Below are 23,544 nucleotides of genomic sequence, written 5' to 3'. Positions count from 1 at the left end.
ACAGAACAGTTTTCCACTTTGCCACAGTCCATTTTAAATGAGCCTTGGCCCAGAGAAGACGTCTGCGCTTCTGGATCGTGTTTAGATACGGCTTCTTCTTTGAACTAGAGAGTTTTAGCTGGCAACGGCGGATGGCACGGTGAATTGTGTTCACAGATAATGTTCTCTGGAAATATTCCTGAGCCCATTTTGTGATTTCCAATACAGAAGCATGCCTGTATGTGATGCAGTGCCGTCTAAGGGCCCGAAGATCAGGGGCACCCAGTATGGTTTTCCGGCCTTGACCCTTACGCACAGAGATTCTTCCAGATTCTCTGAATCTTTTGATGATATTATGCACTGTAGATGATGATATATTCAAACTCTTTGCAATTTTACACTGTCGAACTCCTTTCTGATATTGCTCCACTATTTGTCGGCGCAGAATTAGGGGGATTGGTGATCCTCTTCCCATCTTTACTTCTGAGAGCTGCTGCCACTCCAAGATGCTCTTTTTATACCCAGTCATGTTAATGACCTATTGCCAATTGACCTAATGAGTTGCAGTTTGGTCCTCCAGCTGTTCCTTTTTTGTACCTTTAACTTTTCCAGCCTCTTATTGCCCCTGTCCCAACTTTTTTGAGATGTGTTGCTGTCATGAAATTTCAAATGAGACAATATTTGGCATGAAATTTCAAAATGTCTCACTTTCGACATTTGATATGTTGTCTATGTTCTATTGTGAATACAATATCAGTTTTTGAGATTTGTAAATTATTGCATTCCGTTTTTATTTACAATTTGTACTTTGTCCCAACTTTTTTGGAATCGGGGATGTAGTTATCACACACTTCGGATAAGACAGATCGAGATCAGGCTGAAAATCGCTGAAGTGTTCCTTTAAGTTGGGCTTGTTCAGTGAGGTCATTGAAAACTGCAGAAACTTTTGAATGTGTATGAATTTGTGGTATGAGGAAACGAGAGTGGCCCATTATGTTTTGTCTCGACTGGTTTTCTCAGTGCCAATTATGACTCAGTCTAACACAGTGTTCCTTGTATGCTTTTGAACGCAGTTCTGAATGCATCATTAGACCTCAAGAAATCCTCAGCTCGATGCCCTACGGTGGTCCTCGCCAGTCAGAAAATGTGTACAGCGAAAGAGAAAACATGACTACTGCAGTCTCACAATAATCAGGGCACGTGCATCAGATGGAACTGTGGATTTGAGGCTTTCAGGTAGAAATCTATTAGGTACAGGAAAACAACTAACTGTACAATCGACAAGTCCTGAGCACGGCCTTATTTTTTATTCCATTACATGACAGGCATTTGGCAGACGCTCTTATCCAGACAGACGTACAACAAGACCCGGACACAGCAGCCCAGGGAGCAGTTATGGGTTAGGCACCTTGCTCAAGGGCACTTCAGCCATTCCTGCTGGTCCAGGGAATTGAACTGGCAACCTTTTGGTCCCAAAGCTGCTTCTCTACTGTTTAGGCTGTGGCTTCCCCCACAAAAAAACAAAACAAAACAAAAAAAACCTCCTTTATTTATTTATATTTTTAAAATCAGTCATTACTTCAGTCATGCTTTTAGTGCGACTCAGTTTCTATGGGCATAGTTTTGAAGATTCAGAAGATCCAGCTTTGGTCAAACATGTCACCTGACACTCAGTCAGAACACCTTAGTTTGCAGTTTAGTTGGTAATACAAGCTAATTTGAATAAATAATATCATGTATGAAAATACTAGGGTAAAATTAGCTAGTACTTTAAAGTGCCATTCCACCATTGGATGTATTCTTTGGCATAAAATACAATACATGTTATGACAACATGACTAGACAGAGAAATCTTTTAGCTTCAAAGTGATATATCACACATAATTTGACAACGACAAGTATATTAATTTTGCGACTAAAGTCACCTACCCTTTTAATTTCCACGCGGTAGTGAAACGTGAGGTCATCGGCAGGTTCCCCTTCTTGTGTACCACGTGTCGGTCTACTTTTAGACCAGGAAACCCCCAAAGTGAGAGAGTCATTTCTCCTCGTATATGGGGACCAAAAAAAATTGCGAAAAATTTCGAGTTAATCTTTCAGTTAGCTAGATTTATTGGTATTAGCTAGATTTATTGGTATTATTTTTATCGCGTTCTATCCGCCATTGCTGATAATATGTGCCACGTCACACGTCACGTGGTACACAAGAAGGGGAACCTGCCGATGACATCACGCGTGGAAATTAAAAGGGTAGGTGACTTTGGTCGCAAAATTAATATACTTGTCGTTGTCAAAAAATTATGTTTGATATATCATTTTGAAGCTAAAAGATTTCTCTATCTAGTGATACCATTTATATATGTTGTCAAAATATATTGTATTTTATGCCAAAGAATACATCCAATGGTGGAATGGCACTTTAAAGCTTAGCTAGCTAGCATGTTTTCACGGCAAACAAAATATTATGATAAAGCTACATTACATTACATTACACTACACTGGCTGTTCAACTAAGACTAGCTTGTAATATGCTTTAAGGTAATTAGCGACGCAAAAACTATTGAGTTCTCACAATGTACATTAGCTAGCCAGGTCAAATTCAAGCCAACTATTTGGAATTAATTTCTTGTAATTGATACGAAAGTGGTGTAGTGGTTAGCGCTGTCGCCTCACAGCAAGAAGGTCCGGGTTCGAGCCCCGTGGCCGGCGAGGGCCTCTCTGTGCGGAGTTTGCATGTTCCCCCCGTGTCCGCGTGGGTTTCCTCCGGGTGCTCCGGTTTCCCTCACAGTCCAAAGACATGCAGGTTAGGTTAACTGGTGACTCTAAATTGACCGTAGGTGCGAATGTGAGTGTGAATGGTTGTCTGTGTCTATGTGTCAGCCCTGTGATGACCTGGCGACTTGTCCAGGGTGTACCCCGCCTTTCTCCCATAGTCAGCTGGGATGGGCTCCAGCTTGCCTGCGACCCTGTAGAACAGGATAAAGCGGTTACAGATAATGAGATGAAAAGATGTTTAACATTGATGGAAGGAGTCTCCAGTGTCAGCGCTTTGTAGGAGAATGGAGGGGTTTACACTTTCTTAACTTAGCTGCTATAACTTAAGTGAGTACAGGATCCAACTTGCTCCAGGACAATACATGGCAAAAAAAAAAAGAAGTCATGGCCGCAAATGATTCATTCATTTCTAATTAGAGTGCGTTCTAAAATGTGCTGATGGCTTCAGTGTTGTTCACCTGAAAGCTTAGGATTGATTACCAATTAAAAGGTTTAAAAAAAAAAAAAATGAATAAAGGAAGGCTTACAGAAGGTAAATCAGCATCTTCCTTCTCAACCGGAGATGCAAACAGATCCACTCCTCCTATCACCGAGATAGGTCGCCTCTTCCTGCTGTCTGTGAGTCCATTCAAACAGCTGTCCTCTTGAATATGCAAATTAGCATGTGCATCGTTAGCATTACACTCCTCCTGAGCATCACCCTGGAGTTCCACTTCCTCCTTGGGGACAGTATACTTTCTGCACATGAGCTGTCCGTAGTCTGAGATTGGTCGAGGTTTGTTTCTGTTCGCCCTCTTCCTGGGCACGGCAGAGATAGGCGTGTCGCAAGAAGAGGAGGCTGGCGAGGTTGGTGTTGTCACCAAGGGCGACTCTGCAGCACAGGTGGGTGTGACAGGAGGACTAACGAACACCGAGTCACTGCATCCTTCATCGTTGACCTTTCGGAGGTCTGTGAAAGACGAGTCTCCGGACGGTGTCTGGAATAAACGTGCGCACTTTTAGAGAACGACTTCAACACAGATTTAAAATAAATAAATAAAATAAATAAACAGAACTGAATATTCCATTGTAATTAATAGAGATGGTTTGATTTCCTAAGTTGTACGCGTTAACTGATTATGAACATCACAATATTTCTCACATTGGCAACAAAAGGAATAAAACCAAGTCGGTAGTAGCTGCAGAAAGATTGCATTTAGAGATTAACCGCATGAAGATCAGTTTCAGGAAATAGACAGCTTTCAACCAAGAAAAACATCTTTAATTTGTGTTGCTAATGAGGGTGTAAAAGACAGTCCATGCTTTAAAGGTCTAATTGTTCTAAAATCATATCCTGCTGACATGATGCTCCCTTCTAACACCTTTCCGCTAAGGGATTAAAAAGACAGCTTACCTCTAGATTTTCACCCTCTCTCTCCGGAGTCTTCCAGATGCACTGAAATGGCACACAGTGGATCAGCACCATGGTGACACACACACACACATGAAGACACTTCTAAACACAAACAAACAGAGCAGCTTGTGCTCTTGGGGCCATTCCCTTAGACTCTACTGAAGCATAATCGTAAGACCGGCGTGTGTCTGCGCCCGTGTGCGTCTGGTGCATTTCTTGGACTTTGAACCTTGGGCGAGCTGATAAGTGTCCAGAGTCAGGTCTAGGAGCTGTGTTTAAGCAACAGTGCTAATCATAAACCCCAAGTAATCATTAACCCTCGTCAAGAACATTACAGCTGTGCCATCTGAGTGACACAACTAAGTGTTTACAACCATCAGAACCCCAAGCCAACACTTCATAAAAGTGAAATGTTCAATGAGTCCAGTGGCTTAATAATAAATATTGCTCATGCTACATGGATTAAGACAGAGAACCATAGCTGTCTTTGGCATTTGGCCCATGATTATTCTGCCAATATGTGAGATCGCAATGGCAAGTACAGGGGTCAACTAGATGTCTGACGCAAGCTACATACAATTCATCCACGTACTTCGCTGAATACAATCTGTCTCCATTGCTACTTATCAACTCTGATAATAAAAGTCAATGCCACTCAACTGACCCAATATCATCCAGTTCCCCAGTGGTAGACACTAATTTCATTACTTGGGGGCATGGCGGTGTAGTGGTTAGCACTGTCACCTCACAGCAAGAAGATTCTGGGTTCGAGCCCAGCAGCCGACTGTTGCCTTTCTGTGTGGAGTCTGCATGCTCTCCTTGTTCTCTCTTACCCCTTTTCCACCAAATCAGTTCCAGGGCTGGTTCGGGGCAGAGTGCTTAGTTTGGAACCGGGTTTTCTGTTTCCACTGACAAAGAACTGGCTCTGGGCCAGAAAAACCGGTTCCAGGGTAGCACCAGCTCTTTGCTGGGCTAGAGGAAAGAACTGCTTACGTCAGCGAGGGGGCGGAATTGTTAAGACCAACAACAATAGCAAGACCGCGAGAGGGCGCCATTTTTAAATAAGCGACGAGATATCATGGATGCAGTAAAGCAGCAGTCATCCATTATTGTTGTTGTTGCTGCTTCTTCTTCTTCGTGTTGTTGTTGCTTCGATGTTCGCGCCAAGGTTTATGCAAACGCAGCGACGTAACTGACGTATACAGTGACGTAATGACGTGGCTCCCCTTAGCACCGCGAGCTATGGAAAAGCAAACTGGTTCTCAGCTGGTTCGCAAGTTGAACGAGTTGTGAACCAGCACCAGCACTGGCCCCGAACCAGCCCTGGAACTGATTTGGTGGAAAAAGGGTATCAGGGTTCTCCGGTTTCCTCCCACAGTCCAAAAACATGCAGATTAGGTCAACTGGCTACTCTACATTGCCCATAGGTGTGTATGTGTATCTGCGACCAGATAATGGTTTTGGTCCCTCCGGCGTGCTACAATAATCCAAGAAAATTCATGGACGCGAGTTGATGGCTTCCTGGATCGCCGACCCTCGACTATGAGGATGACAGACAGACAGACAGACAGACACTAATACCTGCTCCATCCCTGAGGATGCTTTATGCTTTGCCTTAGGCTATCAGATCTGCCAAGAAAACCTTTTCTAGCTGCTTTTTCCTAAAAATTATATTTCTTGAGTAGAACCTGACAGAACAGAAAAGATACAATTCACTAGCTTCTTACTCATAACTGGATATTTCTGTTTAATTAGTCATAATAAATGCCTAGAGATAAACACCATCAACATTAATGCACTGCTGCTAGGGAGTGAGGTATCTGAGGAAAAGGCTGTACTTTCAATAAAGATGGCACCTGATGGTTTGTAAAAGCAAATTATCTAAATAAATTGATGTTGAAGAAACTTGGTCACACACACAGTACTGTGCAAAAGTCTCAGGCCCCCATTTTAATTTCACACAAACTGTGTTATAAATTTCTATTTTATGACTTCTACATTATCGAGTCAAAACATTTCAGAGTCCAAACGTTCGGGGGGTTTTCCAGCACAAAATTAAATATTACAGAAAAAAAATGTTTGTATCTGAGCAGCATATTCCATAAGAGAGCACTTTTCAGATTAAAAAAAAAGAAAACATAATGAAGGCTGCTGGGTTTTGGTGCAAAACGAAGAAGTGAGTGTGACAGTCAAAGTGTCCAGAAGAACTGTGGCTGGTTCTGTAAGACGCTCAGTAAAACCTACAGCTCATTTCCGCATCAAACTGCACTCACTGGACCTCAGACTACTATTTTTTTCTTAAAAGCAAAGGGCCGTCTCACACCAAATATTGGCTTTGTTTCATTTATTATGGCTTACTGATTACTGTTTATAGTATTTTTTCCATGTTGAAACATTTCATTTCATTACGTTTTTGGTCGACAGCATTTCTTTACATGTGCATTTCAGCACAGTGAAATTCTTTTCTTCACATATCCCAGCTCATTAGGAAGCAGGGGTCAGAGCGCAGGGCCAGCCATGATTCAGCCCCCTGGAACAGAGAGGATTAAGGGCCTTGCTAAAGGCACTACCCAACAGTGGTGCTGGGGCTTGAACCCCAGACCTTCTGATCAGTAACCCAGAGTATTAACTGCTGAGCCACCACTGCCACTGATTTTTATTTGAATTACAGCTAATAATTTTTATTTCACTACTTGAAGTTAGTAAACTGTTAAACATATTCACACAAAGGCTTTTGGAAAAAAAAAAAAAAGCAGTTATCGAACACAATTTCCTCATTTTTTGCCTTCATACATCATATTTGGTTCATTCATTCATTATCTCTAGCCGCTTTATCCTTCTACAGGGTCGCAGGCAAGCCGGAGCCTATCCCAGCTGACTACGGGCGAAAGGCGGGGTACACCCTGGACAAGTCGCCAGGTCATCACAGGGCTAACACATAGACACAGACAACCATTCACACTCACATTCACACCTACGGTCAATTTAGAGTCACCAGTTAACCTAACCTGCATGTCTTTGGACTGTGGGGGAAACCGGAGCACCCGGAGGAAACCCACGCGGACACGGGGAGAACATGCAAACTCCACACAGAAAGGCCCTCGCCGGCCCCGGGGCTCGAACCCAGGACCTTCTTGCTGTGAGGCGACAGCGCTAACCACTACACCACCGTGCCGCCCTCATATTTGGTTATGATACTTTTTATCAATGAAATAATGACTTGGCATGTGCCTGATGGAGATGAACATTGGTATCAAAGCAAACAAGCACTAGAACTGTACTGTCTTGGATTTTGACCAACTTTTCCAATTCTGAACCCTGACAAATTTAATAGCGGTGACAATATGTGATGATGACTGACAGATGTTGCAAAGAAAGCAGCTTGATATCTCATCTCAAGCCACTTTATCCTGTTCTACAGGGTCGCAGGCAAGCTGGAGCCTATCCCAGCTGACTACGGGCGAAAGGTGGGGTACACCCTGGACAAGTCGCCAGGTCATCACAGGGCTGACACAGACAACCATTCACACTCTCATTCACACCTACGGTCAATTTAGAGTCACCAGTTAACCTAACCTGCATGTCTTTGGACTGTGGGGGAAACCGGAGCACCCGGAGGAAACCCACGCAGACACGGGGAGAACATGCAAACTCCGCACAGGAAGGCCCTCGCCGGCCACGGGGCTCGAACCCGGACCTTCTTGCTGTGAGGCGACAGCGCTAACCACTACACCACCGTGCCGCCCCAAGCAGCTTGATATCCATAATGAAAAAAGTGCAATTGGCGCGTCCCTAATTAATGCCCCAAACTAACAGCTTCCCTACTTTTAAAGACATCTGTGATAAAGAATCCGCTACCTCACATCTTCGGTCATGTAGTTGCCAAATTCAGATGCAAACTTTATCCTAGGTTTTCTCAGAATTCTAAAATAAACTCTTGGCCTTCATTCTGGCCATACAGACTTCCATTTAACACATCAGCCGACCGAGCGACCGATTATTTAACACCATGTATGATAGTGTCTTACCTCCAAGTTTACTTTAATGCTGTCCAGTCTCTGCTCCTGTCCATCCGGAATATCCTGAATAACGTCTGTTTTCACATTTTGCTCTTCTTCCACAGACCCACAATTTCCTGTGACAGGTGTGACGGGGGGAATAGAACAAGAAGTTGGTGGGTTCACTGGAAGCTGGCTATTAGAAGCGGAGACCTGTTCTGTGGAGCTGGAACACTCAGGAACCTGATCATTGAAGGAATTAATGGTAATGGGTACTGAGGAATTGGGCTGTATAGCCAGGGTGTCGCTATGAACATCAGCCTGTACTTTCTGCTTGTCAGACGGACAGGTATATGAGGGTGGGGGCCTGCGTTGGCGCTCGCTAGCAGGAACACAGGGAGTCCTGCGGGAGTAGTCATCATGGAGCTGACTGAGGGCTGATAAGGGAGATGTGGGGGTGGAGCCAGGGTTCAATTTACGGTTGACAGACAGATCTGATAAACTGCCGATGAGTTTGAGCATCTTTCCCCGCACGCCTCTACACTGACCCGATACACATTCCTGCACATCTACAGATGAAGCACTAGCTGTTCTCTGGAAACCTGGGGTGCTGGAATCTTCCAGGCTCTGGGGCTGAGTCGAGGGTACTTTGCGTTTGAAAGGACTCTTGAATATGTGCAAGTTGTCAGCACTTTTGCTTAGTCTACTCAAGGCCTTCACATCGGTACCAAAAATGACATTGGGCCCAATGGGTTCCACGGAGCTGCAGGGTCGACTGCGAGAAGCGGGTTCTTGAGCATTACGACTTTCTGACTGGTTTCGTCCATTGTCCAACAGGGAGATGCGTCCTGCTCCATAAGCTCTACGTATACTCCTTGAGAAGTGCGAGTTCCTCTGTAGGCCATACCCATCTTCTTCATAATCATCATCTTCATCTAAAACACATATACTTGGTGCAGTTGTAGATACCACGTTGCTAACCATTGGTACCGTCTTCCCATTAGTTTGACTGTTTCCAAAATTTCTTTTGGTTACTAAGAAACCGTTGCTCTCCTCATTGGTAAAGGACAAGTCTTTCTCATGATTGTCTCCTGTCACACTGCCCCTGTTCTGGATGCCCTGAAGGACGGAAGAGCGCAACTTTTTGAAGGAACCCATGAAATGGAGACCTGGCCATGCCTGCGAAGCACTGGCTGGGCCTCGAAGTGGTGTCCGCTCAGGGCCTGTCGCACCATGCTTTCGCTGGAAGGAAAAGATACGCACATTTTTGGAGGGACATGATACATCTTGTGCATCAGCAATGACAGGGGTGCACCATGGATGAGTGTTCATGCCATTGAGTCCACGTTTCTCACAGCAGGCCTCAGAGTCGACTGGCCTCACTGGGACACCTGGATTCATCCGCTTCTCCGTCTCAAAGGAGCCGCAGATACCAGTAAGCCTTACTGGAGCCTCGGGGTGATGGTCAAGAGAGGGACCATTTGATGGGTGAGCCAGAGACATTATGACCTGAGTTGAGGCTCCATCTAAGTGAGCTGTCTGCAAAAAATAAAAGCCAGTTTTTAAAATACATGCAGAAGAAGACCAATCCTGCCTATTTTAGACCCATCAGACTTCCTTTTTAGTATAGAGCATAAAAGCAGAACGCTAAGCAGTAAATATTAAGCTGATGCATTATATAAATGTCCAATAATGGCAAATTGCACATTAACTACTTAGTAAGATTATGTATACTAAAATCATCTAGCGCCAGTAACTCATGATGTGATATGGTCAGCTGATCACCCTTGATCTCTTATTGTTGCCCGTGTTCGTGCCAGCACCTGATGGGGTGATCATAATTTATCTCCGCCTACTGTTTTTGCCTTATCTGTATGACTAATCAGGTTTCTAGTCATTGTTGCTTGGGAGACTTACACAAGTATAAATTAACTATGCATCAGATTTCTTATAAGCAGGTATAACATCTGAAACAGGTTCTTCATAAATGACCTACTGCTACTGTGGGTGTACCAGTCATGCCTACATACAAACAGTGCATTTCCTGGTAGGTATGAATAACGAATGGCACACCTTTACAAGCCACCTTTAAGAGGGCAAGGAGTACGCTTAGGAGAGTGTTATCACAAATCGGTGGTTGAAGACCACACCGTTTCTGGAATGCTTGTGAAAGAAAAGCACCAGCCTAAGGGTATGGAAGGGTATGGTAGGTGGTGCCCAAGTCCATTTTTATTAAAGGTTTCTGTGAGCATGACTACGCAATAAAAAAAAAATAAAAAAAAAAAGCTCTAATCCATTTTGATTAATTGAACAAATTGCTTCGTTTCTCCACATTTATATGCCGAGAACAAAGCATCCGAGGGAGGGGGCAGGGGTCCGACTAAGGAGGCTGATCTGATTTACTTCCCACCTGTCGTGTCCCCTATTAGTGCAATAGAGAGACAAACACGCTCTTAGCCTGGGTATCTAACCCTGCTATGACCTCAAGATGAAGGCGTAATTACTGCCTGATGCTGAGCGTGTAGGCTCCGTTGTTTGCGCAAGTCTTATCCAGCATTTATTTCCCCCAGACCAAATTGGCTCTTCATGTATATCCTAAACGGAATTTGCCAGCCCGAGAACAATTTTAAACCAAGCTGTTTATACCCTGCAGCTCTTTGGTATGATGAGGTAAGAGAAAGGAACTGGCATTTTAGCCTTTGTTTGACTTCTACTTTACAAGAAAGCAATTAAAACTACTCCCAGTTCTCTCCTAGATCTGCCAACATGGGCTGCACTTTCCAGCATATCACCACTTAATGCGTCTCTCTCTCCCTCTCTCTCCATGATAAATGCAGGAGTGGAGTTAATTAAGATCTGAGAGAGCCCCCCCTTCCGGCTACCAACTGGAGCCAGGCTCAGATTAAACTCCCAGCGAGGAGGGCTGCAAATGCATACATGCACACAAAAACACACAAACATTTCAGAACCTTAAAAAAGGCTACAAATTATAGCTATAGATAAATATTACTCCATTACCTGACTCCAAACCCTTGATGATTTACTGCTCAAAGGGTTTAATTTTATAACCTGACACAGGATAACATTTATAATCACTTCTGTGATTCGGAAACGTGTACATACACTAGTACAATATACTGATGTACAGTGCCTTGCAAAAGTATTCATACCCCTTGAACTTTTTCACATTTTTCCACCTTACAACCACGAACTTAAAAGTTTTTTATTGAGATTTTATGTGATAGACCAACACAGAGTAGCACATAATTGTGAAGTGAAACAAAAATGATAACTGGTCTTCAAAATTTTAAACAAATAAAAATCTGAAAAATGTGACGTGCATTAGTATTTAGCCCCCCTGCGTCAATACTTTGTAGAGCCACCTTTTGCTGCAATTACAGCTGCGAGTCTTTTGTGGTATGTCTCTACCAGCTTTGCACATCTAGACACTGAAATTTTTGCCCATTCTTCTTTGCAAAATAGCTCAAGCTCAGCCAGATCGGATGGAGAGCGTCTGTGAACAGCAATTTTCAAGTCTTGCCACAGATGCTCAATGGGATTTAGGTCTGGACTTTGACTGGGCCATTCTAACACATGAATATTCTTTGATCTAAACCATTCCATTGTAGCTCTGGCTGTATGTTTAGGGTCATTATCTTGCTGGAAGGTGAATCTCCTTCCCAGTCTCAAGTCTTTTGCAGCCTCCAACAGGTTTTCTTCCAGGATTGCCCTGTATTTAGCTCCATCCATCTTCCCATCAACTCTGACCAGCTTCCCTGTCCCTGCTGAAGAAAAGCATCCCCATAGCATGATGCTGCCACCACCATGTTTCACAGTGGGGATGGTGTGTGCAGGGTGATGAGCAGTGTTAGTTTTCCGCCACACACAGCACTTTGCATTTAGGCCAAAAAGTTCAACTTTGGTCTCATCTGACCAAAGCACCTTCTTCCACATGTTTGCTGTGTCCTCTACACGGCTTCTTATGCCTGTCTTTCAACAATGGCTTTCTTCTTGCCACTCTTCCAAAAAGGCCAGATTTGTGGAGTGTACGACTTACAGTTGTCCTGTGCACAGATTCTCCCACCTGAGCTGTGGGTTTCTGCAGCTCCTCCAGAGTGATCATGGGCCTCTTGGCTGCTTCTCTGACCAGTGCTCTCCTTGCTCGCTCTGTCAGTTTAGGTGGACGGCCATGTCTTGGTAGGTTTGCAGTTGTGCCATACTTTTTCCATTTTTGAATGATGGATTGAACAGTGCTTCTTGAGATGTTCAGAGCTTGGGATATTTTTTTATAACCTAACCCTGCTTTAAACTTCTCCAGAACTTTATCCCTGACCTGTCTGGTGAGTTCTTTGGTCTTCATGATGCTGTTTGTTCTTCAGTGTTCTCTAACAAACCACTGAGGCCTTCACAGAACAAGTGTATTTATGCTGAGAGTAAATTACACACAGTAGGACTCTTAACTAATTAGATGACTTCTGAAGGCAACTGATTGCACTGGATTGTATTTAGAGGCATCAGAGTACAGGGGGCTGAATACTAATGCATACCACATTTTTCAGATTTTTATTTGTTTAAAATTTTGAAGACCATTTATCATTTTCGTTTCACTTCACAATTATGTGCTACTCTGTGTTGGTCTATCACATAAAATCTCAATTAAAAAAAAACTTTTAAGTTCGTGGTTGTAAGGTGGAAAAATGTGAAAAAGTTCAAGGGGTACGAATACTTTTGCAAGGCACTGTAAAATGATGAAGGCAAGGCAGCCTCAATACTGTATAATCTCAATGTCATAAAACGACACGTCTTTCATACATCAAATACCAAATTAAAGATGCTGTGCTCCAAGTCAGTTGCAATCCTAATTACAACCAGGGTTACAAAATGAAGGTGTTGACTTTACCATTAATGCATCTATTATTAATTACTAGGAATGGTGAGACATTCTTGGCTATTCAGCTATGTGAAGGCCACAAGAATAACCCACCATACCAGTTCTAGCGATCTACCAAGATGAGCAAGTCGCTCTGGCATGCAACATCACTCAGAAAAGATGTGAACTATTATGCCCTTGAGTTGAACTAACATCATATAATGACAAAAACCGGACACTCTTGTTAAAACAATAAAGTAATTGTGATGAATGGCACCACTAAGGCACATGCCTAAAGTCTTCATTTCTAGCCGGCTATTTGAACACGTCACTGTACGTTTATGTTAAAACATACTCGCTCTGCTAAACCCTTGAACCACCATGGGCTCTGTGGTCACCACGTGTACATTCCCATACATCTGTGTACAGACAACCATGGGTGTGTAAAGATAAGACGAGTCATGATAGACTTTCCAAACAAAGGAAATACCTCAGTATGAACTTGGTGAGATTCTGATGTATTGCACAAAGGCCACAGACGTGCAGTGAAAAAGGCTGTAATTTACTCCTGTTTGCTGACAGCCCCTGCATACCATGTTATGACCCAGTTCCTTTTTTTGGCAGGTGAAAAGAAAGCAATTGTAAGAAAGGAACACACCTTGCTGGTGGCGTGGGAAGCCTGGTAACACGACCAACTCCTCAGGCATTTGCTTACCACACGATGGACTACTATAGTGGGTCCTTCACCTCTTTCCTCTCAGCTTCTGGATAGGGACCAAACGTCAATGAACAATTTCACTGACCGAGTATTTACTCAAAGAGAGTGGAGGGAAGTATTTTAATAGTTTGTTTAAAAATCTGGAAAAAGAGAGGACGTCGTGTCAAATGGAACGTTTGCTTTTTATATGCTGTCTTAATTCTTGAACTACTTACCCTGTCTGTGGATGGGCTTAGGGTTACAAAGTTTATAAGGGATCAAGCATTTATTTTTCTAAAAACTGCTGGTATAATCAGGAAAATAATCACTGACCAAGTGATGGGATAAAGCGGTACTACTGATACTGCGTCATAGTTGATGATTTTCCAGTAAGAGCGCATCCCAAAGCATTTTATTCCTCTTAAACTACAGCAGTTTGCCAGCATTGATAATGAAATCGTATGCAATGACCTTCATAGTCACCAGATCCTAACTTAATTGAACACCTAAGGAGCGCTGTGTTAGACAGCCTGATCAAAACAACATCTGAGGGAACATCTTATGGAAGAGCAGAATTCATTCTTCTTCAACAGTACAGATCCAGACACTTGCACAAGCTATACTTTACTAATGGCCCTTTTCCACTACCCTTTTTCAGCTTACTTCAGCCCGACACGGCTCGCGTTTCGACTATCTAAGGACAGCACGACTCAGCTCGCTTCAGCCCTGCTCAGCCCCCAAAACTCGCACGGTTTTGGAGTGGGGCTGAAGCGAGCCAAACCGAGCTGAGTGAGGCTAGGGGCGTGAGGAGACACTCCCCTGTGCACTGATTGGTGAGGAGGAGTGTCCTCACACGCCCACACATGCCCCGCGAGCACGCTGGGATCTGTAAACACCGTAAACCCGGAAGAAGGAGAATTACGAATTACGAGAATTATGAAGCCTTATGCGCCTCGCCTCATCTATACGCTCTTGCCAGTATCTGTTGGCGTTGTCGGTGACAACAAGCCACAGCACCAAGACCAGCAACACTAACGACTCCATGTCCTCCATGTTTATTGTTTACTCTCCGGGTCGTGAGACTACCGCTTAAAAGATCACTGATGTCACTGTTTGCGCCGCCTAACGACATCACGTGACGTCCACCCACTTTCGCTAACTCCACCCAATGTGTCCACCCACTTCCAGCCAGCACGGTTCAGCGCGATTGTAGTCGAAATGCAACTCCAACAGCCCCGCTCAGCTCGACTCAGCCCAACTCAGCACGGCACGGCTCAGCCCAACTCAGCCGCGTTGGTAGTGGAAAAGCGGCATAACACGTTTAACATTGGCTTTAATTTTGTATATGAATGGAATGGATTGAAAATAAGATTGAGTTGAATAAAGTGTGCCGTTATATAAATTATATAAAAAAATTTGTTTATACACACACACCGGCCATTTTAATCTGAACTTGTTCTTGATTCTAAGATCCCTGTCCTTGGCTGCAGGAGTGGAACCCAATGTATTCTCCTGCCGTTGCATGCCGAGATGCTTTTCTGCTCACCACGGATGTAAAGAGTGATTATACTGTATAAATTGCTATGAGTTCCTTCCTGGCAGCTTGAACCAATCTGGCTATTTTCCTCTCACCTCTCTTATCAACAAGGTGTTTGTTTCCACCCACAGAACTGTCGTTCACACTATGTGGTTTTTTTTGTTTTTCGCACCATTCTGTGTAAACTCTAGAGACTGTTGTGTGTGAAAACCACAGGAGATTAGCAGCAGTTTCTGAAATACTCAAACCAGTCCATCTGGCTCAAACCAACATCCGTGCCACAGTGAAAGTCACACTTTGAGATCACAATTTTTCCCGTTCTGATGTCTGAACATTAACTGAAGCTCTTGATTTGTATCTGCGTGATTTGATGCATCGTGCTGCTGTCGAGGGATCGGCTGATTAGATGACTGCATAAAACAGGTGTACGGGTGTTCCTAATAAAGTGGCCGGTGAGTGTGTGTGTGTGTGTATATATATATATATATATATATATATATATATATATATATATATATATATATAATTCTAGAAATATCTCGTTTTTGCATAAACTCAATAAAAAATTATTTTTAAAGCACTTTAACAGCACAGCAGAATATGGAAAATGAATTAATATACAAACCAGTATGGATACTTTCAGTCAACAGTAACAACAAAAAAAGCCTGCAGAACTTTAGGAATGTGGTTGTGTGCGGTAACAAAGGAGGTTCAGTAGCAAATGGGAGTGAAAGCTTTTTTACTTATGGCTGTCTGGAATAAGGAGGCAAGTAGTTGAAATTAGATTCTGCATCGTGTGCATGTTTGAATAAAGCACCCCCTTGGCCTAAAGTATGAAGGAGGGCATTCCAGTGCTGAAGCTGTTGTGTTAATGGCTGTCACGCGGACCGACTGTTTAGAGTCATAAAAGTCCTTCAGCGAGAGCCATGGTTTAATTTAACAACTCTGTTTAGAATCCTTACACTTCTTAATATGAATTCTAAAGGGTTTTTTTTTCACACGGTTGTCCTTTCTAACTTAACTATGATGACATGTCATGGAGTGCTTCACTCTCCCTTCATTCCAGATGAACATTATAAAAGTCCAAAGTCGAGTCACATGTCGCCTACATTTCATCATTCTGAATGATGCAGGTGTGAAAAAAATCTTCCAGACATACAATAAATGTCTTACACAATACAGGAAGGCCTGAGGCTAATATCTGAGGTTATGAAATGTTTACCCCAGTTGTCTTGAAAAGCAAAGAAAAAAAAGTTCCTGAGTCTTCACGCAAACTACAACAACACTAAAGTAACTACAATTACAACAATAATCACCAACACACTTCATCACCAGAAGCACAACATGCACCCACATCTTAATCAGTGCAGCAACCAACCACTCCAACTCATCACTGCCTCAGTAACAACCAATCATTACTACAACTCACAACCACTGAATAAAAGACAGTAATGAACAGACAGCCAATAATATTGCCAAGGAAACCCATTATTATAAAACAAGTCACTACGACACAACCCTGAATCCCAGATTCCTAGAACAACCCCCATTACACAATAAGTGCCTACCAGTAGAACCACATATTTAAATATCCCATTATCATCATCAACTCTATTTAACAGCACTACAAATTAAAAGCCATATCCATTAATGACCTCAATATTAAATCCTAATTACCTAGAATCAGAACACAACAAATTCTGCCATCATTACAGTGCTCTAATCAGTTTTCTACATCACCCCCATACGAATAAAAATCACCCTAACCATAACGCCCCATCACTACACGACACCAATCACCCTAACCATAACGCCCCATCACTACACGACAACAATCACCCTAACCATAACGCCCATCACTACACGACACCAATCACCCTAACGCCCATCACTACACGACACCAATCACCCTAACGCCCCATCACTACACGACACCAATCACCCTAACCATAACGCCCCATCACTACACGACACCAATCACCCTAACCATAACGCCCCATCACTACACGACACCAATCACCCTAACCATAACGCCCCATCACTACACGACACCAATCACCCTAACCATAACGCCCCATCACTACACGACACCAATCACCCTAACCATAACGCCCCATCACTACACGACACCAATCACCCTAACCATAACGCCCCATCACTACACGACACCAATCACCCTAACCATAACGCCCATCACTACACACCAATCACCCTAACCATAACGCCCATCACTACACGACACCAATCACCCTAACCATAACTCCTATCGCTACACACCAATCACCCTAACCATAACACCCATCACTATACAACACCAATCACCCTAACCATAACGCCTATCGCTACACAACACCAATCACCCTAACCATAACGCCCCATCGCTACACGACACCAATCACCCTAACGCCCATCACTACACGACACCAATCACCCTAACCATAACGCCCCATCACTACACGACACCAATCACCCTAACCATAACGCCCCATCACTACACGACACCAATCACCCTAACCATAACCCCCATCACTACACGACACCAATCACCCTAACCATAACGCCCATCACTATACGACACCAATCACCCTAACCATAACGCCCATCACTATACAACACCAATCACCCTAACCATAACGCCTATCGCTACACAACACCAATCACCCTAACCATAACGCCCCATCGCTACACGACACCAATCACCCTAACGCCCATCACTACATGACACCAATCACCCTAACCATAACGCCCCATCACTACACGACACCAATCACCCTAACCATAACGCCCATCACTACATGACACCAATCACCCTAACCATAACGCCCATCACTACACGACACCAATCACCCTAACCATAACGCCCATCACTATACAACACCAATCACCCTAACCATAACGCCTATCGCTACACAACACCAATCACCCTAACCATAACGCCCCATCGCTACACGACACCAATCACCCTAACGCCCATCACTACACGACACCAATCACCCTAACCATAACGCCCCATCACTACACGACACCAATCACCCTAACCATAACGCCCATCACTACACGACACCAATCACCCTAACCATAACGCCCATCACTACACACCAATCACCCTAACCATAACGCCCCATCACTACACAACACCAATCACCCTAACCATAACGCCCCATCACTACACGACACCAATCACCCTAACCATAACGCCCATCACTACACGACACCAATCACCCTAACGCCCATCACTACACGACACCAATCACCCTAACCATAACGCCCATCACTACACGACACCAATCACCCTAACCATAACGCCCATCACTATACAACACCAATCACCCTAACCATAACGCCTATCGCTACACAACACCAATCACCCTAACCATAACGCCCCATCGCTACACGACACCAATCACCCTAACGCCCATCACTACACGACACCAATCACCCTAACCATAACGCCCCATCACTACATGACACCAATCACCCTAACCATAACGCCCATCACTACATGACACCAATCATCCTAACCATAACGCCCATCACTACACGACACCAATCACCCTAACCATAACGCCCATCACTATACAACACCAATCACCCTAACCATAACGCCTATCGCTACACACCAATCACCCTAACCATAACGCCCATCACTACACGACACCAATCACCCTAACGCCCATCACTACACGACACCAATCACCCTAACCATAACGCCCATCACTATACAACACCAATCACCCTAACCATAACGCCCATCACTACACACCAATCACCCTAACCATAACGCCCATCACTACACGACACCAATCACCCTAACGCCCATCACTACACGACACCAATCACCCTAACCATAACGCCCATCACTACACGACACCAATCACCCTAACCATAACGCCCATCACTACACACCAATCACCCTAACCATAACGCCCATCACTACATGACACCAATCACCCTAACGCCCATCACTACACGACACCAATCACCCTAACCATAACGCCCCATCACTACACGACACCAATCACCCTAACCATAACGCCCCATCACTACACGACACCAATCACCCTAACCATAACGCCCCATCACTACACACCAATCACCCTAACCATAACGCCCATCACTACACGACACCAATCACCCTAACCATAACGCCCATCACTACACACCAATCACCCTAACCATAACGCCCATCACTACACGACACCAATCACCCTAACCATAACACCCCATCACTACACGACACCAATCACCCTAACCATAACGCCATCACTACACACCAATCACCCTAACCATAATGCCCATCACTACACGACACCAATCACCCTAACCATAACGCCCCATCACTACACGACACCAATCATCCTAACCATAACGCCCCATCACTACACGACACCAATCATCCTAACCATAACGCCCATCACTACACGACACCAATCACCCTAACCATAACGCCCCATCACTACACGACACCAATCACCCTAACCATAACGCCCCATCACTACACGACACCAATCACCCTAACCATAACGCCCCATCACTACACGACACCAATCACCCTAACCATAACGCCCCATCACTACACGACACCAATCACCCTAACCATAACGCCCATCACTACACGATACCAATCACCCTAACCATAACGCCCATCAATACACACCAATCACCCTAACCATAATACCCATCACTATACAACACCAATCACCCTAACCATAACGCCTATCGCTACACAACACCAATCACAATCACTACAGTAATCCATCACAGTACCAAAAAAAACCTAACAATTCCTACACCAGCACGCGATAAAACAATCACAGTAACAGTCACTACAACTACATAACAAAAACTACATAATAAAAATCAGTGACTACAGTAACAGTCAGTCACTACAAACACAGTTACAGCCCATTAACCATGAGCAATCGCCATAGTAACCCGTGACTATGACAACCGTTGGGGCTTTGGGGGCAGCAGGGCACACAATACAGAGCAGAGCGGAGCAGATCCTCCTCTTCCTCTGCTTCCCAGGCAACACCTTAACCACCAGCAAAACTGAAGCTTTGAGAATTTATAACCGCTTCCTCTAAAGTAAAGTAAAACAAACAAACAAAAACAAAAAAACAAAGTAAAAGACACCTTAACAACCAACAAAACTGAAGCTTTGAGAATTTATAACTGCTTCCTCTAAAGTAAAGTAAAACAAACAAAAACAAAAAAACAAAAACAACGTAAGAGAGAGAGAGAGAGAGAGAAAGAGACAGAGAGAGACACAGAGAGAGACACAGAGAGAAAGGGAGAAAGAGAGAGACAGAGACAGAGAGAAAGGGAGAAAGAGAGAGACAGGGAGAGAGACACAGAGAGCGAGAGACAGACAGACAGAGAAAGAGAGACACACAGAGAGCGAGACAGAGACAGACAGGGAGAAAGAGACAGAGAGAGAGACACAGAGAGCGAGAGACAGAAAGAGAGAGAGACAGACAGAGAGAAAGAGACAGACAGAGAAAGATACACAGAGACAGAGAGACAGACAGAGAGAAAAAGAGACAGAGAGAGAAAGACACACAGAGAGAGAAAGAGAGACAGACAGACAGACAGACAGAGAAAGACACACAGAGACAGAAAGAGAGACAGACAGACAGACAGAGAGAGAAAGACACACAGAGACAGAAAGAGAGACAGACAGAGAGAGAAAGAGACAGAGAGACAGAGAGACAGACAGACAGAGACAGAAAGAGAGACAGACAGACAGAGACAGAAAGACAGACAGAGAGAAAGACACACAGAGACAGAAAGAGAGACAGACAGACAGAGAGAAAGACACACAGAGACAGAAAGAGAGACAGACAGACAGAGAGAAAGACACAGAGACAGAAAGAGAGACAGACAGACAGAGAGAGAGAAAGAGACAGAGAGAGAGAGAGAGAGCGCGTGCAGCCCCAGCGTTACCTTCCTGATGCGGGAGTGAGCGCGCGCGCGCGGCGGGTGAGAGCCGCAGCCATTAAGCTCCGCCCCTCACAGAGTCCGGAGTCCGCCGCGTCCTCATCACCAGCTTTACCCGCCGGGGACAGAGCGAAACCCGCTCACACGGAGATTAACCTCAATGCTCTGCTCCCTGGAAAAACAAACAAACAAGCCGAGCCGAGCCGAGTCCGTGTCGCTGCAGGAGTTTCTCCGCTCAGCTCAACTCCACACCGCGACCCTCCGACAGCCGCAATCACTCCACACATTCAAACCACTAACAGAAAACACTGTTCCATCTACAAATGACTGAACTGGGCTGCTATTATTATTATTATTATTATTATTTCATGAGGAAACCCGGCAGCTGCGAGCGCTCGGCCCCGCGGACACAAGCTGAGCGCGCGCACACACAGCCAGCAGCAGCGCCGCACTTGTTGCACTGAAAAGGCAGAGGGCGGGTTGCCAGAGTGGTATAAATGCACTATGAACGCCTTCTAAACTCCTCCATTTGAAGAAGCCGTCTTTATTTATCACGCGTACACTCAAGCACAGGCCTAAACAGTGAAACTCCTCCTCTGCATCTGAAGCAGTGAAAACACACACACACACACAGAGTGGGCAGCTATAATACAGAGGAAGGAGTAAGTGCTGTTCATTCACTCAACTCATCTCATCTCATTATCTGTAGCCGCTTTATCCTGTTCTACAGGGTCGCAGGCGAGCTGGAGCCTATCCCAGCTGACTACGGGTGAAAGGCGGGGTACACCCTGGACAAGTCGCCAGGTCATCACAGGGCTGACACATAGACACAGACAACCATTCACACTCACATTCACACCTACGGTCAATTTAGAGTCACCAGTTAACCTAACCTGCATGTCTTTGGACTGTGGGGGAAACCGGAGCACCCGGAGGAAACCCACGCGGACACGGGGAGAACATGCAAACTCCGCACAGAAAGGCCCTCGCCGGCCACGGGGCTCGAACCCGGACCTTCTTGCTGTGAGGCGACAGCGCTAACCACTACACCACCGTGCCGCCGCCACAAGTTGTAACATTTTCAAAGACTTATAATGCCTACAGCTTCACAAACTGAATAAATAATTAATACAGAAGGAATTAAGTCTCTCTCTCTCTCTCTCTCTCTCTCTCTCTCTCACATACAAAAAAATATGCTTATAAAAACAGTAATGTGCAAAAGATCCAGCCACAATTCTCCTGGATATTTTGACTGTCACACTTGCTTCTTATTTTTGCAGCAAAACCCAGCAGGCTCATCTATTTATTTATTTATTTTTAAATCTGCAAAGTATATCTTACGTAATATGCTATGCTGGTGTCTTTACTGACAAGCAATCATTTTTCTGTAACATTTAATTTTGTGCTGGAAAAATAATGTTTGGAAATCTGAAATGTTTTTGTGCTGACTTGATAATCTCATCTCATCTCATTATCTCTAGCCGCTTTATCCTTCTACAGGGTTGCAGGCAAGCTGGAGCCTATCCCAGCTGACTATGGGCGAAAGGCGGGGTACACCCTGGACATGACTTGATAATATAGAAGTCATATAAGAAAGTTTGTACTAAGAAAAATACTCTAAGAGTACTCTATGACCAGTGGCGGCTGGTAGTCTTTCAAACAGGGAAGACTGGTCGGTTACGATATTTCCAGATTTAAAAAAAAAAAAGAAAAAACACATCAATTTTGCTCATACTCTTGTCTCTGATCTGGCTGATTGTTGGCAGGGTCACAAACTGTGAAATAACAGGTTCTTTTGGCCCATTAGCCTACTGTCCAATATACATGATGGTGGGGGGTATATTTTAACATTTTATATTTTAAAATTGTGGCATGTTGTTTAAAAACTGATCATTATTGAAAGCAGCTCTTTGTCAGGAACCTCAGCAGTAACAGCAGAGTGTTCTGGAATAGGCACAAGCACTGACCTTGGGGAGCCAAACATAGAGCTGGGTGCCACACATTTCATTCAATGACACTTTCCCTATATTTTACTTATTTTGACTGAGAAATGTTTTATTGACAATTTTGATAACCCTTCACTTTTAATCCAGGTCTGTAGTGTGAAATGTTCTCGGCTGTGTTTTTGTTTAAAAATGTTTTCCAAATTGTAGCTGTTTTTAATTCATATCCAGAAAAATATATATTCCAATATAATATACTCAGCATAAACATTTTAAATAGATTCTATATTTTTGGTCCATCCATGACATATTACTAAAGTAGCCTATTTACTGTTGTTGATGTGGGTCACTTGCTGTTAGCCAATTCACTTTCTCGTACCAGGAGAGCTGAAAGGAACGAGTATTATTCCCT

At 44.1% G+C, this 23,544-nt stretch overlaps 1 protein-coding gene across 2 annotated transcripts in view; it reads right to left on the bottom strand.

Annotated features, from left to right (window-relative positions):
* The window catches only part of spata13 (spermatogenesis associated 13), a 50,117-nt gene extending 28,454 nt beyond the window's left edge, over positions 1 to 21,663 (bottom strand). The window contains exons 1-4 of one of the 2 annotated variants that reach the window (XM_060899809.1): positions 21,196 to 21,663; positions 8,176 to 9,684; positions 4,148 to 4,189; positions 3,282 to 3,731 (exon numbers count right to left, since the gene is read on the bottom strand). In XM_060899809.1, coding sequence (XP_060755792.1) covers positions 3,282 to 3,731; positions 4,148 to 4,189; positions 8,176 to 9,648 — 1,965 coding nt within the window. In that variant the 5' untranslated portion in view covers positions 9,649 to 9,684; positions 21,196 to 21,663. Of the gene's footprint in view, positions 1 to 3,281; positions 3,732 to 4,147; positions 4,190 to 8,175; positions 9,685 to 13,673; positions 14,693 to 21,195 lie in introns of those variants that run through there. The other variant, XM_060899810.1, reaches the window with a different exon arrangement.
* Between the last annotated feature and the right edge of the window lie 1,881 nt (positions 21,664 to 23,544).

The sequence above is a fragment of the Neoarius graeffei genome, chromosome 19 (genome assembly GCF_027579695.1).
Source record: "Neoarius graeffei isolate fNeoGra1 chromosome 19, fNeoGra1.pri, whole genome shotgun sequence".
NCBI lineage: Eukaryota > Metazoa > Chordata > Actinopteri > Siluriformes > Ariidae > Neoarius > Neoarius graeffei.
This window is presented reverse-complemented; position numbering and strand designations above follow the sequence as displayed.